At 46.8% G+C, this 15,982-nt stretch overlaps 1 protein-coding gene across 17 annotated transcripts in view; it reads right to left on the reverse strand.

Moving 5' to 3' along the window:
- PROM1 (prominin 1) overlaps positions 1-15,982 on the reverse strand; it is a 151,037-nt gene that overhangs the window by 63,502 nt on the left and 71,553 nt on the right. For 14 of the 17 annotated variants that reach the window (XM_061420887.1, XM_061420885.1, XM_061420888.1 and 11 more), the window contains one exon: positions 10,565-10,620. The exons of 2 other annotated variants lie outside the window; for them this stretch is intronic. In XM_061420887.1, coding sequence (XP_061276871.1) covers positions 10,565-10,620 — 56 coding nt within the window. Of the gene's footprint in view, positions 1-642; positions 1,131-10,564; positions 10,621-15,982 lie in introns of those variants that run through there. One more of the 17 variants, XM_061420889.1, reaches the window with a different exon arrangement.

A 15,982-nucleotide genomic window follows, 5' to 3' on the forward strand; every position in this document is an offset into this window, starting at 1 on the left:
TCTCCTCCTGCCTTCAATCTTTCTTAGCATCAGGGTCTTTTCCAGTGAGTCAGTTCTGGGAAAGACCTTTCAACTTCCAGGAAAATATCCAAATGCAAAGTCAAGTTGCAAATGGTTTAATTTCAACCCCTGAGAGATTAACATTTCCACTTTCACTTTCAAAGGTACTTTGTTTTTAAATGGCATGATAAATTTTGCTAGAACTCCTTGCATAATGAATAAGCCCCGGTGGCTCAGCAGTAAAGAATCTGCCTGCAATGCAGGAGATGCAGGAGACACTGCTTCAGTCCCTGGGAGGGAAGGTCAATCCCCTGGAGGAAGAAATGACAACCCACTCCAGTATTCTTGTTGAGAAAAGTCCCATGGACAAGCAGGCCTGGCAAGGCTACTGCCATGGGATCGAAAAGAGCCAGACACAACTGAGCGACTAAACACACACATACCAAGGGTGTTTTTCACCAGAAAGACAGAGCCAGCAGTAGTTATTCAGGATTCACAGTAGTTTGGATAGGATCAATTGATGACAAATCCAGCATTATAGAAGAATCTGGAATATTCCTAAATTTAGGGGGGAAAAGCTCAGTCTTTCCAAATCAAACATGTTAGTTTCCTCACCCAGGTTCCGGGAATAAAAATACGTACCTTGTAAGGTCGTCGTGAACATTGTAGAGCATATACAGTTAGCGATAAGGCGCCAAGGAGAGTACCTGCCACGAGCAGACGCTCCATAAGTGCCCATTTCAGGCCAGTGGGACGGGGCTCGTCAGCCTTCATCTCACACGTCCCTAGGTTCCTAATGGGCCCAATTTCTAGACACAATCACATGACCAAAACCTGTTTTCATAAGCACGACTGGCTTTATTCCAGCTAAGTAAAAATTAACGCACCAGGAGGATAACACTCATTCTCGTTGCAGTCCTCCAATCCTCAAGCTACTCGTACCTACATAAAGGAAGACGTTGTGAAAGAATGCAGAAAAGCTACAGGTTGGTGGTTTGCAACTCCTGGAGCAGCTAGAGAGCAAGACATTCTGAAGCCAAGCAGAGCAAAGGAAAACGAAACCCAAGTCTTGTTCCTGTGAACAAATGTGATGTCCCTGTGAGACAGCACTGACGTTGGGAGTCTGAGAACCTGCTCTGAATCCCAGCAGAGGCGGCTTTTAATTCTCTAAAGCAGGAAATGTTACATTAGGATTAACGTCGTCAGCAGATTGAGAGGGACAGATAATTAAATGAGCTAATGTGTAAACAACTAGCAAAGGGCCCAGCACACAGCAAATGTTCAATCAATATTAGCTAACTCTGTGGGCAAATACTTATTATGAGCATTAAACTAGGTGTATATGGCACTTGAATATTATCTAATTCCATATAATTAGATATCCTTTATTCTATAAGGTTAAAAGGATAAAAAGGAAAAACAGTGCATTTTTGATGCATTCATCAAACATACTCCTTACAATAAGCCAGATACTAGGGCCATGAAGAGTCATTACTTGCTGGTATATAACCCTCCCTTGAGGACTCATATCACTGGCCAATTGAAAAACCAGCTCTAGACACACCAACTCTTACTTATTCTGCTATCATTTCTCAGCAAGTATTCTAAATTATAACTATTTTTAAAAATTGTTACTACTTCTAAAGGAATTTAAAATCCTTTCTGAATTCTAGGAGACAGAGAACCCCAAATCCAGGAAAGGTATACTGAAATGTTTTAGATGCGCTATCTTTAGTTCCAGATAAGAACTTTATATTTTCTATATAAGCTTTCCAATGAAGTGAAGTGAAGCGAAAGTTGCTCAGTGGTATCCTACTCTTTGTGACCCCATGGACTGTAGCCCACCAGGCTCCTCTGTCTTTGGGATTCCCCAGGGAAGAATACTGGAGTGGGTAGTCATTCTCTTCTCCAGGGAATCTTCCCAACCCAGGAATTGAACCTGGCACTGTAGGCGGATTCTTTACCGTCTGAGTCACCAGGAAGGACTAAATACTGGGTCGAACAGTATCTGGAACAAGATATGTCATTTCCAGAGTTCACGTCTAGACTGAAGTCTGGCCGAGATCTGGCAAGGACCTAAATATTGTCCTGATATACCAAGATTTCTGGAGGGCTTTGTGGGTTGCATTGAAAAGAAGATGAAGATTTTAGGCTTGCCAAGATGGTTTGTTATTTCCTGGACTACTGGAGCTGAAAGAGAAGATGCAGGCAATGGCAAAAACAAAAAGGAAACAAAAACCATCACAGGGAGAGGACAGGGAACTGGGAGTTTTGGCAAAAGCATCACAGCGGGCTTTACACAGAGCAACGTGAAACAGCAAGCGAGGGCGTTACCTTCAGAGTCAAGACTACGTTTTCTGGCTGAGGAAGGCAGAGCCGTCGCAGAGTTTGTGCAAGCACAGGCAGCATGCATCAAGAAAACAGAAAACGTTACTGGAGTGATTAACCGCCACTGAGAATATTAACATCCCGCACAGAGAGAATCAAGAGAGAGAAGGACATATCAAGGAGCATTTATGAGAGAAACAGTGTTTCAGGGAGAGTCAAGTTCTAGGGCTCCCACTTGAATTTACACCTGGGTTTCTTGCAAGGCTCTTCATCAGCGTGCTGATCAGTTATGGACCCGGGAATGAGAGGGAAAGTTACAAACGCGTAACATACTGACCTCAGGGTCCCCACAAAACCAAGTCTGGGGCTGCCCAAACCCCAGAACCCAAGGCTCCACCTTCCAGGTATCCTTTTGCTTAGCAGCAGTCTGTGGGGTGCCGCCATGTTTAATTCAAACTGCCCCACGTGGTCCCATCTTGCTTACTCCTGGCTTCCTGCCCCCTTCTTCTGGGCCACTCGAGTCCCTAGAAAGCACCGTGCTCTATCTCCCTTCCTCACTTTGAGCTCCCCGCTGCTTGAACATTATTCCCATCACTCTTCTCCTGAGGAAACTCAAGTCTGAGTGTGGATGTTGCTTCCTCCAGGAAGTCTGTACTGATAACCACATCTGGGTTGGCAGTACATTCTTCCTTCCTGCTGCCATGGGGTCCTACAACTGCCCTTTCACAGCCTTTCCTTCATATGGAGTGACAGCTCCCACATGACCTGCAGCTCCAGGAGGGCGAGGACTGTGACCATCACACTCACCGTCTCTCCCAGGTGCTCAGTCTGGGACCTGTCTTACGAGAGGTGCCAGATCACAATCAGACAAGCTGATGGAGAGAAGAGAGAAGGAGCCACATTGCCTAAGACCAACAATCCCTAAACAGTGGTCCAGAGATGGGGGATTGTCAGCGACAGTCAAGGACCGATCCATGGCAAAGTAATGAGCTTCCCATGATGAGAAATTTGCTCATGAGACTGTCCCATGTTTTTTTTTAAAAAGAGGGACGTGATTTGTGCATGAAGGGGGGACAGAGTCATTTTTACACTTTTGCAAACACGGAGGCTGGGTTTCAAACGTCACAAACCCACCTGGATTGATGAGCTGACATTTACAAAGTCACGAGTCAATATCCCAGGACTGGTAGCTCTGGCAAGGTCAGGACTGAAGCCTCAGCAATCAGTCCCAAGCCCTGCACCTGACCCCAGAGGAAGCGCCAAGACAAGTTCAGTTCGGTCACTCAGTCGTGTCCAGCTCTTTTCGACCCCATGGGCTGCAGCACGCCAGGCTTCCCTGTCCCTCACCAACTCCCAGAGCTTGCTGAAACTCATCATTGAGTTGGTGATGCCATCCAACCATCTCATCCAAGACAGGGAAGCGTAGTAACTGAGGATGGAAAGAATGAGGAGGATCCAGCCCAGCTGAGTCTAGAGGATCATCAACCAAGAGGCTGGAGTGGAGCTGAACCATGGCCACACAAAAACCATTTCAGGAAGTCGTTGCAAGGAAACTCAAAGTCCTGCTGACAGTGCTGCTCAGAATATAAAAGATGGCAGGTGGGAGGGGGCAGGGGGCTGGGAGAACTTCCCCTGAAAAGTTTTAGAGGTGTGGGTGACACTTATAGGTCATCGGTGGGAGGTAATCCTAAGTCACTACCTAAATGATCCAATACCGTGCATTCCTTGAAGATAGGAACCTTGTCCTTTAATTGAGCAGGCATCACTCTGACAAGCTAGGCTGAGAGGTTCTCCCTGCAGAAACCCGAAGTAAGCAGTGAGACAGTGATGTTCCTCTGTTTCCCTTGTTTACAGTCAGCCAGCAGGTGGAGAGTCTGTGGAGGGGCTGGCCCACACCCGTTGGTCCCCAGGGGAAATGTATCCTTCCATAACAAGGTTGCTTTGCATAGCTCATTTTGCATCACAAGCACAGGGCTTGGCTCACACCCTGCGTGCTGAAAGCTCAAGACGGAATGGATAAATGTATTTAATGGCGACCTAAACACCTCTGCATTACTTTACTAGCGTGTGAGATGAGTGCAATTGTGTGGTAGTTTGAGCATTCTTTGCCATTGCCTTTCTTTGGGATTGGAATGAAAACTGACCTTTTCCAGTCCTGTGGCCACTGCTGAGTTTTCCAAATTTGCTGGCATATTGAGTGCAGCACTTTCACAGCATCATCTTTCAGGATTTGAAATAGCTCAACTGGAATTCCATCACCTCCTCTAGCTTTGTTCATAGTGATGCTTTCTAAGGCCCACTGGACTTCACATTCCAGGATGTCTGGCTCTAGGTCAGTGATCACACCATCGTGATTATCGGGGTCATGAAGATCTTTTTCGTACAGTTCTTCTGTGTATTCTTGCCACCTCTTCTTAATATCTTCTGCTTCTGTTAGGTCCATGCCATTTCTGTCCTTTATCGAGCCCATCTTTGCATGAAATGTTCCCTTGGGATCTCTAATTTTCTTGAAGAGATCTCTAGTCTTTCCCATTCTGTTGTTTTCCTCTATTTCTTTGCATTGATCACTGAGGAAGGCTTTCTTATCTCTTCTTGCCATTCTTTGGAACTCTGCATTCAGATGCTTATATTTTTCCTTTTCTCCTTTGCTTTTCACTTCTCTTCAGAGACCAAATTGCCAACATCCGCTGGATCATGGAAAAAGCAAGAGAGTTCCAGAAAAACATCTATTTCTGCTTTATTGACTATGCCAAAGCCTTTGACTGTGTGGATCACAATAAACTGTGGAAAAGTCTGAAAGAGATGGGAATACCAGACCACCTGACCTGCCTCTTGAGAAATTTGTATGCAGGTCAGGAAGCAACAGTTACAACTGGACGTGGGACAACAGACTGGTTAAAAATAGGAAAAGGAGTATGTCAAGGCCGAATGTTGTCACCCTGCTTATTTAACTTATATGCAGAGTACATCATGAGAAATGCTGGGCTGGAAGAAGCACAAGCTGGAATCAAGATTGCTGGGAGAAATATCAATAACCTCAGATATGCAGATGACACCACCCTTATGGCAGAAAGTGAAGAGGAACTAAAAAGCCTCTTGATGAAGGTGAGAGAGGAGAGTGAAAAAGTTGGCTTAAAACTCAACATTCAGAAAACGAAGATCATGGCATCCGGTCCCATCACTTCATGGGAAATAGATGGGGAAACAGTGGCTGACTTTATTTTTGGGGCTCCAAAATCACTGCAGATGGTGACTGCAGTCATGAAATTAAAAGACGCTTACTCCTTGGAAGAAAAGTTATGACCAACCTAGATAGCATATTCAATTACTTTGCCAACAAAGGTCCATCTAGTTAAGGCTATGGTTTTTCCAGTGGTCATGTATGGGTGTGAGAGTTGGACTGTGAAGAAAGCTGAGCACAGAAGAATTGATGCTTTTGAACTGTGGTGTTGGAGAAGACTCTTGAGAGTCCCTTGGACTGCAAGGAGATCCAACCCAGTCCATTCTGAAGGAGATCAGCCCTGGGATTTCTTTGGAAGGAATGATGCTAAAGCTGAAACTCCAGTACTTTGGCCACCTGATGGGAAGAGTTGACTCATTGGAAAAGACTCTGATGCTGGGAGGGATTGGGGGCAAGAGGAGAAGGGGACAACAGAGGATGAGATGGCTGGATGGCATCACTGACTCGATGGACATGAGTCTGAGTGAACTCCAGGAGTTGGTGATGGACAGGAAGGCCTGGCGTGCTGCAATTCAAGGGGTCTCAAAGAGTTGGACACGACTGAGCGACTGAACTGAACTGAAACACCTCTGCTGTGGGTAGTGTGAACACTAAGACTTACTATTTGCAAAGCACGTTCTCGGGTGCCTGCCACGGAGCCTGTACTACGCAAGTGCTAGTAAATGAGGGTTATTCAATGGGAGCAAGTTTCAAAAGGGAGGGGATTTATGTATACCTATGGCTGATTCATGTTGAGGTTTGACAGAAAACAGCAAAATTCTGTAAAGCAATTATTCTTCAATAAAAATAAATTTAAAAAAAAGAATAAAAACCCAAACACACATAAAAAAAAAAAAAGAGGGTTATTCAAGTTGTTTCTCGGATTTCTATAGCTCATCTGTCTGGTCCTCAGATTTCCTCACGGCTCCGTAACTCCAAATTCTCTTCCGATCCAGGCCTTCCACTTCTGCCTGACCACTTCTTGCCTGGGGAATTACACACAGTAATCTTTCATGGTTTCACAGGTAAAAGGCGCAGCTCAGGGGCGCTCACCCTCCGTGCTCACAGCTCATGATACTCGAATGGAAGCCACTGCTCCCAATGAGTCACCTCAGGAGGACAGCGTGCTGACCTGGCGTGAGCCTCACTTTTGTTGATGTGCTCAGAGTTAGTCTGGCCTGGGTACAGACCCCAGTGTCGCCATCCAGTCTTTGGGTGACCTCAGTTCCCTAGACTCTCTGAGTGCAGGATTGTCTTGGACAGGTGTTGTGAGGATTAGACACAATTAAAAAAAAAACAAACAAAAAAAACCTGCTAATCCAGTGCTTGGAACATGGCAGACAAGAAATGATGACTCTTATTATCACAAAGTGGAAGGTGACAGTTCATGATTCAAGAAGCAGTGAAGGAACTTCTTGGTGGTCCAGTGGCTAAGACTTGACCTCTCAATGCAGGAGAAGCAGGTTCCATTCCTAGTCGGGAATCTAGGACCCAACATCCCTCACAGCCAAAAAACCAGTACAGAAACAGCAGAAGTAATGGTGTTCAACAATCGTGTAACAAATTCAGTACAGACTGTCCACATTAAAAAAAAAAAATCTTAAAAATAAAAGAAGCAGAGGAGAAGCTTTGTGCTTCAAGCCAGGTTTGCAAATGGAAGCAGAACTTTATTTCTCATGGACTCTCACAGCTTTATTTTTCATTGCCCCTTTGCCTTTAAGTCTCAGTTTACACGCCAGTGCCACTCTGGAGGCTTTCTTGATTTCCCCAAGTGCCAGTACACTTTCCATCCTCAGCACGTTAACAGCCTTGGATCTGAACTTCTCATGGCATGTGTGTCCCTCTCCATCTTGCCTTGCAGGCATCTACTCCACCAGTTGGCTAGGGCTGCTATAACCAAATACCAGGGCTGGGTGGCTTGAAGAATAGAAATTTATTTTCTCATACTTCTGGAGGCTGGAAAGTCAAAGGTCAAGGTGTGGTCTGGGTTAGTTTCTTTTAATGCCTCTCTCCTTGGCTTGCAGATGGCCATCTTCTTCCTGTCTCCACATAGTCCTTTCTCTGTCTGTGTCCTAATCTCTTCTTAGAAGGAGACCAGTCAGACTAGATTAACACCCACCTGAATGACCCCATTTTGACGTAATCACCCTTTTAAAGACCTTACCTCTAAATACAATCCCATTCTGAGCCACAGGGGATTAGCACTTCAGCATATGAGTTTTGGACACAATTCAGCTCACAGTGTCCAAGCATACACAAGTCTAACCCCACGACCTCCTTCTCACCAACTGCAAATTCTTGGAGTAAAGACATAACTTTCACATGCGTGTCCTCCTATTATGCGTTGCTTCTAGCGTGCACTCTGTAAATACTCATTAAGTGAATGCATTAAACAAAGGGAGAAAAAGTGTTTTAAAAAATCTCTGGAGGAGAACGAGGCCACAGATTATAAAGCACTACTTTGCACGTTCAGCTGACGTGGAAGAAGGAGGCAGTTCCATGGGAAGGAGTCATATTTCCATCCAGAGTCAAGGATGCCCCTTGGAACAAAAGGTCTACACCTATTCACAGCTGCCAACTTCCCAAGGGATGAAGTTCACTGAAAGAGCCCCTGTCCGGAGACCACCAACTCAGCAGCCCTGGCTACTGTGGGCTCACCAGGAGATGAAATGAGCTCAGGACATGGACAGCTGAAGAACTCCCAAGGGCCTTTCAGCTGGACAGAGGGTACCTGTGTGACTGTGCAGGTTACACCCGGTGGGCATGGCCAGTATAGAGGATGTTGTGGAGTCCACCCGAGTCCCGGGACCTTAGCCATCTCCGTGTGCCTCCCCAGACATCTTACTACTGGTACCTGTGCTCGAAGGCATCTTCTAAAACCATGTAAGCTCAGAGTGCTGAGGGATTAATACTGCCCCTGCCCCAAATAGCCCTGAAGGTGCCTCTTCAGTCTCTCAGTGCATAGAGCGCTCAGCCCCCGCACCTTCTGGTGGGCTAATTCCCACGCTGCTGTGTCTACAGGGTCCAGTGCAGCTGCTCTACGGGACGGAGCTCTGTCGCCCCCTGTGGTGGGTGGTGGAATGACACACCCTCTGTAGGCTGCCCTCCTTCCTGTTTCACCTCCCACTCCCCAGCCAGGGTTCCCGGAAGTTCCCAAATAAGAGACTCGCCCGAAAGTCCTTGACTCAGGCCCTGCTTCAAGAGAGCATTTACCTGACTAAGGCCAATCAGGACTCCCCTCCCAAGGTGCCCTGGCTTCCTGGGTGTCTTTGTTTAACCAAATTCTTCTCCTTGGATAACTGGAAAACGTGACCCAGTTCCACGCCTAGGGCAGGAGTCCGTTCATTCATGTGGGCCCAGTTCTGTCTCCTTTCTCCACCCCAGCTCCACCCCAGCGGTGTTTATCCATTTGGAGACACCTGAGGTGGAGAGGAAATCAGGAACGAAGGGGCCCCTAAGTCTACAGGAACTCCAGGTCTAATATCAAGCCGACCACAGAGGACTCGTCCAGGGGTGGTGGCAGCCAATGCCAGCTCATACTCAACAGGCCGCTCAGAGTCACCTCGGGGTCCAAGGCCCTAGGTCCCCCAGGCCTGGCCCAGAGGAAGCTCCGCCTCTCATCCCCTCCCATACCTCTGCAGGGCTAACTGGCATTCCGGCCGGGCTGCTAATGGCATGCAAATTTTTAACATAAATATGAAAGCAACAGTCATTTTATTCTGCCCAGGGAGGCAGGCAGACACAGGGCATCATGTCTGGAAGATATAAATGAAGCCAGTGGAAACTGAAGAATAAAGATGCTTTCCGAGGTATTAGAGCAGGCTGGGGGCACCAGGGAGTAAATGGCTCATTTTCTTTTATACTCGTAAATGCCCATGAAATGAGGCTTTCCTCTTGGCTTTTACATTCAGTTTTGTCTTGACTGTCACTTTACTGCAAATTGAGAATATGCAGCCATTGTTCCCACTGTCAGGCAAGAAGGGTTCACTGCCCTCCTGGTACAGGGTCCTCACACCCACCGGGGACACTTTCATTCACATCTGTTGTGCTGGCCATTAAATAAATAAAAGTCCTGCTGGTCCCTTTGATTGTTGTCTTGACAACCACCTTCATACCAGGAAAGGTTGGAATGGGCAGCTGACCCTGCAGGACTAATAGCTTGACAAACAGATTCAACTAATCTTTATTATCCTAACATTTACAGCAACAAACATTTGTCTGTTTGTTTTACTGGCAAATTGCATTCATCATAAGCCAGAATCGAAAGAACACATTTGTCTCTTGAAGGAAGTTAATCTCGTGGGTGCAAACGAGGTAAATTCGCAGCACCCTAACCCCAACCCTAACCTTGGAGCTAACTAGAGACATGAAGGGGCCTGGGTATTTTCTGACAACACTGGCCACTCACCTGAGCAGGCCTTCAAGGCCCTGCCCTGCCCTGGCCCCAGCTCACCGGGCCTTCCTCTCCTCTCACCCACCAGCTCCACCTATGGGCTTCCTCCTTTCACATCCCATCCTCCCCTCACTGGTCCCCAGAGCCTGAACCACTCACAAAGCCACCTCCCCACCCGCTCCAGCCCTGCTCATCTTCTTTACCAGAGTCACCTCCTCGTGGAAGCACTCTGGTCAGAATTCACTCTTTTTCCTCTACATGTGGGCATGCGGTTGTTACAAGTGTGCATCCCCGCTTCTAGGGATGTTCAAACCACTCCATTTGTTAGAGATCTCCTCCCTTGGCTTAAAAAAAAAAAAAACAGTATAAGACTTCATTTAAGGAACTTCTAGATCTTCAATAAAATACAGCTTAAAAGGTGAATATTTCTCTAAATGCCACCTTTGAAATTTCTGCTGTAGTTCAAATGGGATTTATAAGGTGTTTCAATATTCCATAAAACTTCTAAGTCAAAATATTAGCTGAATTCACAGATAACTGGTTATTTAAAGATTAACTTTCAAGTCAGCCAATATTTTACTCACATCCATTTTTTGATAACAGATACATCAATCCAAAATTACCTTATCATACTCCTTTGAGAGGTCAAACTTCTTCTGTATAATCTTTCTTAAAATATCTGGGGGGGAAAAAAGCCACAAAACAATAGCAAGATTACTTTTTCAGTAAAAATACAAAAAGCCTATTTAGAAAATATGTGCTCAAATTATTGAACTGTGACATAGTATACTTTTATTTCTGTTTCTTCATGTAGGTAAATAGTTGAGCTAATGAGGCTCTAATCAGTCAAAGAATGGAGGGCAGATACTTTTGACCTAAAGTTTTGCCAGTTGGCAGAACTGGAGTGTTGCCATTTTGAAGAGTTTTCAGCTTTTCACAAGACACCTTCATATTTACCAGCAAACTACATACACCTACTTAATACTGATAAAATGTTACATTGAAATTGCTAATACTTTTTTGTCAATAAATCAAGTTTAATTATTTCTTTTTAAATTTCCAATGCAGCCACACCCATATGTTGACTCTGGTTGCTCAGCCATACAAACCGCAAAAGCCAAGCAACAGAAACCATATGGTCCTCAAAGCCTTAAATCTTTACTATCTTGCCCTTCACAAAACAAGTCTGCCAACCCGTCTATATGAACACGTTGACAGGACACTGAATTGCAAGGTTTAAAGTTTTAATGTGAATGTCGTGCTTAATTTTTGCCAGTTAATTTATGTAATCCAAATTGGATTGACAGCAACCAGCCTCAGGAAAGAATGAAGATCTAAACTGTAAATGTGATTTTTTGTTTTTAGTTGGAAAATGCATTAACAGTTGCACACAGGTTAGTGACATCAGATTTCCTTAGTGAACTGTGACTCCATTTATCCCTAATGCTTTTTGTCCCATAGCCCATGGAACTGCGAATTCTTATTTGGAAACACAGATGTAATTTAGTCTCTAATAATTCCACATTTACATGATATTTTACAAATGAAAGGAATTTACAATTAACCTAATCCAAGAGCTCTTTTATTAAGATTTTTTTTTTTTGATGTGGACCGTTTTTAGTCTTTACTGAATTTGTTACAATATTGCTTCTGTTTTTATGTTGTGGTTTTTTGGCCCCAAGGCATGTTGGACCTTAGCTCCCTGACCAGGGATCAAACCCACACCCCCTGCATTGGCAGGTGAAGTCTCAACCATTGAACCTCCAGGGAAGTCCCCTACTAAGAACTCTCAACATGAGCTGTCCCTCCCCATCTCCAAGCAGTGCATGAAAATCCAGAAACACTAAGCAAAGTTGGATTTTTCTGGGCATGATCATTTGGGGTATTTAAAAATTCTCATGTAGGTCTGGAGCTACGTTGTATCCTAATCCACCTGCCAATGCAGGAGAAGTGGGTTTGATCCCTCAGTTGGGAAGATTCCCTAGAGGAGGAAATGGCAACCCACTCCAGCACTCCAGGATTCTTGCCTGGAAAACTCCATGGACACAGAAGCCTGGCGGGCTACAGTGCGTGGGGTCACAAAAAGTCGGACACGACTGAGTGACTGAGCACACACAATGCACTGATAGGGAGGGTGACTTGTCTAAAATCTGTGACCCCAGCCCAGGTCTTCCTTCCTCTGGTGGGGGTCCATCCCACACTGCCCATTGTCTCCTGCCCCAGGAGTGAGCGTCCGGGACATTCTGGGTCCTGCACGATCGCTTCCAAAGTGCACTCCTAGGGAGGCAAAGGAAACCCCAGGGTAAACCCTGTTTTAAATCAAAGATGTTCAGATGTACAGGCCAGGAAACAAAGCAAGTCACATCCCCCCAGGACGTGTGAGGGGTTTCCTTCTGGAAAACCGCTTCCCAACTGCACGGAGCAGACAGGCACATGCAGCAGACACGTGATGCAGGAACAGGGATTTTCAAGCTGGCAGGTGCCCTGGGAACCCTGGAGTTTCTCCAAGGTCCCACAGGGGCAACCCGGGGCCAGAAGGTCACAGGTATCCTCTGGCCTTGAACCAATCCCTTTGCTTCATCTGCACAGAGGTAACAAGAGTTGCTCAGGTGGAGCCCTCACCTTGCTGTGCTGGCCAAAAACCCATCTCAAGACTGTGAAGCAGAGACATCTCTGTTCCCATGGTTTAACGCAGCACTGTGTTACAGAAACACACCAAGAGCCATGTAAGTAATTTCGGATTTCTGAGTAGCTCCATTTAAAAAGGTAATTAATTTAAAATTAATTTTAGGGACTTCCCAGGCAAGCCAGTGGTTAAGACTCCACACATCCAATGCAGGGGCTAAGGTTCAATCCCTGTTCGGGGAACTAAGATCTCACATGCCTTGCAGTCCAGTCCTCCAAAAAGTTTCTACCATGTCAAGGCTATACAAACATTAAAAAAATTTTTTTTAAGATTAACTTTAATATTTTACTTACTTCAAATATATGCAAAACAGTATCACTTCAATGTTGTTGCTATTCAGTTGCTGAGTTGTGTCCGACTCTTTGAGACCCTATGGACTGCAGCACGCCAGGCTTCCCTGTACTTCACCATCTCCCTGAGTTTGCTCACACTCATGTCCACTGAGTTGGTGATGCCATCCAACCATCTCATTCTCTGTCACTCCCTTCTCTTCTGGCCCTCAATCTTTCCCAGCATCAGGGTCTTTTCAATATGGTATCAATATAAATATGAATCTGGAGGGGCTTTCCAGCTGTTTCAGAGGTAAAGAACCTGCCTGCCAATGCAGGAGACCCAGATTTGATCCCTGGGTCAGGAAGACACCCCTGGAGGAGGAAATAGCAACCCACTCCAATATTCTTGCTCAGAAAATTCCATGGACAGAGGAAAATGGTGGGTTACAGTCCATGGGGTTGCAAAAGAGTTGGACATGACTGAGTGACTGAGCACATACACAAATATGAATGAGCTCTTTTACAGTCTTATTTTCATACTAAGAGTTCAGAAGCTAGTGTGGATCCCTTCAGTTCAGTTCAGTCGCTCAGTCGTGTCTGACTCTTTGCGACCCCATGGACTGCAGCACGCCAGGCTTCCTTGTCCATCACCAACTCCTGGAGTTCACTCAAACTCGTGTCCATTGAGTCGCTAATGCCAACCAACCATCTCATCTTCTGTCATCCCCTTCTCCTCCTGTCTTCAATCTTTCCCAGCATCTAGTCTGATGAGTGATCAGGTCAAATGAGTCAGTTCTTCGCATCAGGTGACCAATGTATTGGAGCTTCAGCTTCAGCATCAGTCCTTCCAATGAACACTCAGTACTGATCTCCTTTGATGGACTGGTTGGATCTCCTTGCAGTCCAAGGGACTCTCAGTTGTCCTTGGATCCTTTCAGTGCATCGCAATTCAGACAAGCTACAGTTCAAGTGCTTTGTGGCCACATGTGGTAAGGGACTTCTGCCCTAAACAGCACAGGCCCAGAGGTGGTGCGTCCCCCTGCTTACATTCACCCTAGGGTTCACCCTCTCCCCCCAAAGTCCCAAGGCCTCTATCCACTTCCTTATCCTCCCCTCCTTCCCAGCGTCCCTTGCCACAAGCACACAGAATGAGCACCCTTCACGCTCAGGACCACAATATCCATGCTTCCCTCGGCTTCCCTGTGTGTCTCTAATTAAGTGGCTCTTCATCAGGGTAAGCGAACACGAGAAATGCCTGCGTAACACGATGCAAGCCTCTTTCCTTGACAAGTCAGGGACCGACCTTCTGCAGCTCACACCTCCTCCAGGAGCCCAGAGGTCTCCAGGCAAGGAAACTCTATCTCTGAATTAATAGCTTCACTGCTGGTGAGAACTCTGAATCCACTATTGTCCATCTCAAAAAGCATGTGCAAGAACTGGGGTCCCACCTCTCCCCCCCACCAACCCACGGTGGTCGCCAAGCATCACACTCGCTCTAATGCACCCGTCCTTTCTGTCTTTGTCTTTCCTGACCAGCCCGTGACAGGCTTCTGGTGGAAACAACCTCAAGCCTTCGGATCACCTGAGTCCTCACACGGGAGGAGGTCATGGGGAGCATGGAGAGCACATGACCACAGGCTGGCCTGCCAGCTGGACCCAGGCACTCAGAGGCTCCCTCGTCTCTGCTTGCTGCGTCCTTTCTGCCCACCCAGTCCACACGAGGAGCCAGATTCAAAGACGCGGCCTGCAGAGAGTAATGTGAGCTGAGACCATCTGAATTGTGTACACCACAGAACCCAGTCAACCCCCACATTAACTTGGAAGATTCAGGTTGGGGGGGTGGTGTGCAGAGCTCTACTCATCTTGCAGCCCCTCAAGACAGGCCTCAAAAGTAAGTTTTCCTTCTTCTTAAACCTGCTACTGAGCCATGGGGGCGGGGGGGGGAGCTCTACCTCTGAAGCCTCTCCTTGCTCTCAAGTTTCAGATTTCACCTGGGTCCCCCTCCCCCATGCTACAAGGCTGTGAACCAACCCAGCAACAAGTTCCAGGGCTCCAGAACCATCTGTGGTGTGGATGCCGTCCAAACACAATACTCTTTCACCAGAAAGAGAGTTGCTTCCATCCCACAGGTCCGATGGGACCCCTGAATCTGTGACTAGTTCCCCGTATCGCCTGCTGAGTATTAGCCATTAGCACGTGGGCGGTACAGAGCACCGGAGAACATGCAAACAGAAACCTCGGCCTAGGCGGGGTGCTCACCGCAGACCACCCACCGTGACCGACACCAGCTCTGATGCTTTCCAAATGGACCAAGTCGTGCCCGACTCTGCAACCCCATGGACTGCAGCTGCCCAGGTTGGTCCCTGGGTTGGCAAGATCCCCTGGAGAAGGGAAAGGGTACCCACTCCATTATGCTGGCCTGGAGAATTCCATGGACTACAGTCCCTGGGGTCGCAACAAGTTGGAAATGACTGATCGACTTTCCCTTCACTTCACTTCACGGTCCATTTGGAAAGTATCAGAGCTGATGTCGGTCATGGCGGACCGTCTAAATGGACAGTCTCGCCTAACACTCCCCATCGTGTCTACATGCTTCTCAGTTCTTGGGAAGGCAGGCACAGCTCAAAGCAGGTTATAAAATGGTCCAAACCATGAGTGCAGTGGGTACTGTTTGCTGCAAGAATCCTGCTGACTTAAACCTGACCCAGTCTTCGGGTCACTCAGCTCTCAACCACTGTATTAAGTGCCGACAGGGTGCCAGGTGCTCTGATCATGATAGAAGGGAATCAGACCCCTTGCTTGAGAAACCACAGTGTTCGCCCGCCCTGATGAGGCTTCAGCGTGGACAACAGTGACCTCCTTGTCCCTCCAGAGCTGAGGGAGGACCTACTGAGATGGGACCCAAAAGGCACTGAGCAGAGGACTGGACTATTCCAGGGGGCAAGCGAGATCTCCCCGCCCTGGGCCAGAGGGCGGTCTGGTCATCTTTCCTGCCCCGGATTCATTTCTTACTCTGTCTTTCCATGCTCTTTTCCATAACATAGTAGTTGCCTCTGAAGACGCAGCAGTGTGAAGGAAATATG

This window comes from Bos javanicus, chromosome 6 (assembly GCF_032452875.1).
Source record: "Bos javanicus breed banteng chromosome 6, ARS-OSU_banteng_1.0, whole genome shotgun sequence".
NCBI classification, from domain to species: domain Eukaryota; kingdom Metazoa; phylum Chordata; class Mammalia; order Artiodactyla; family Bovidae; genus Bos; species Bos javanicus.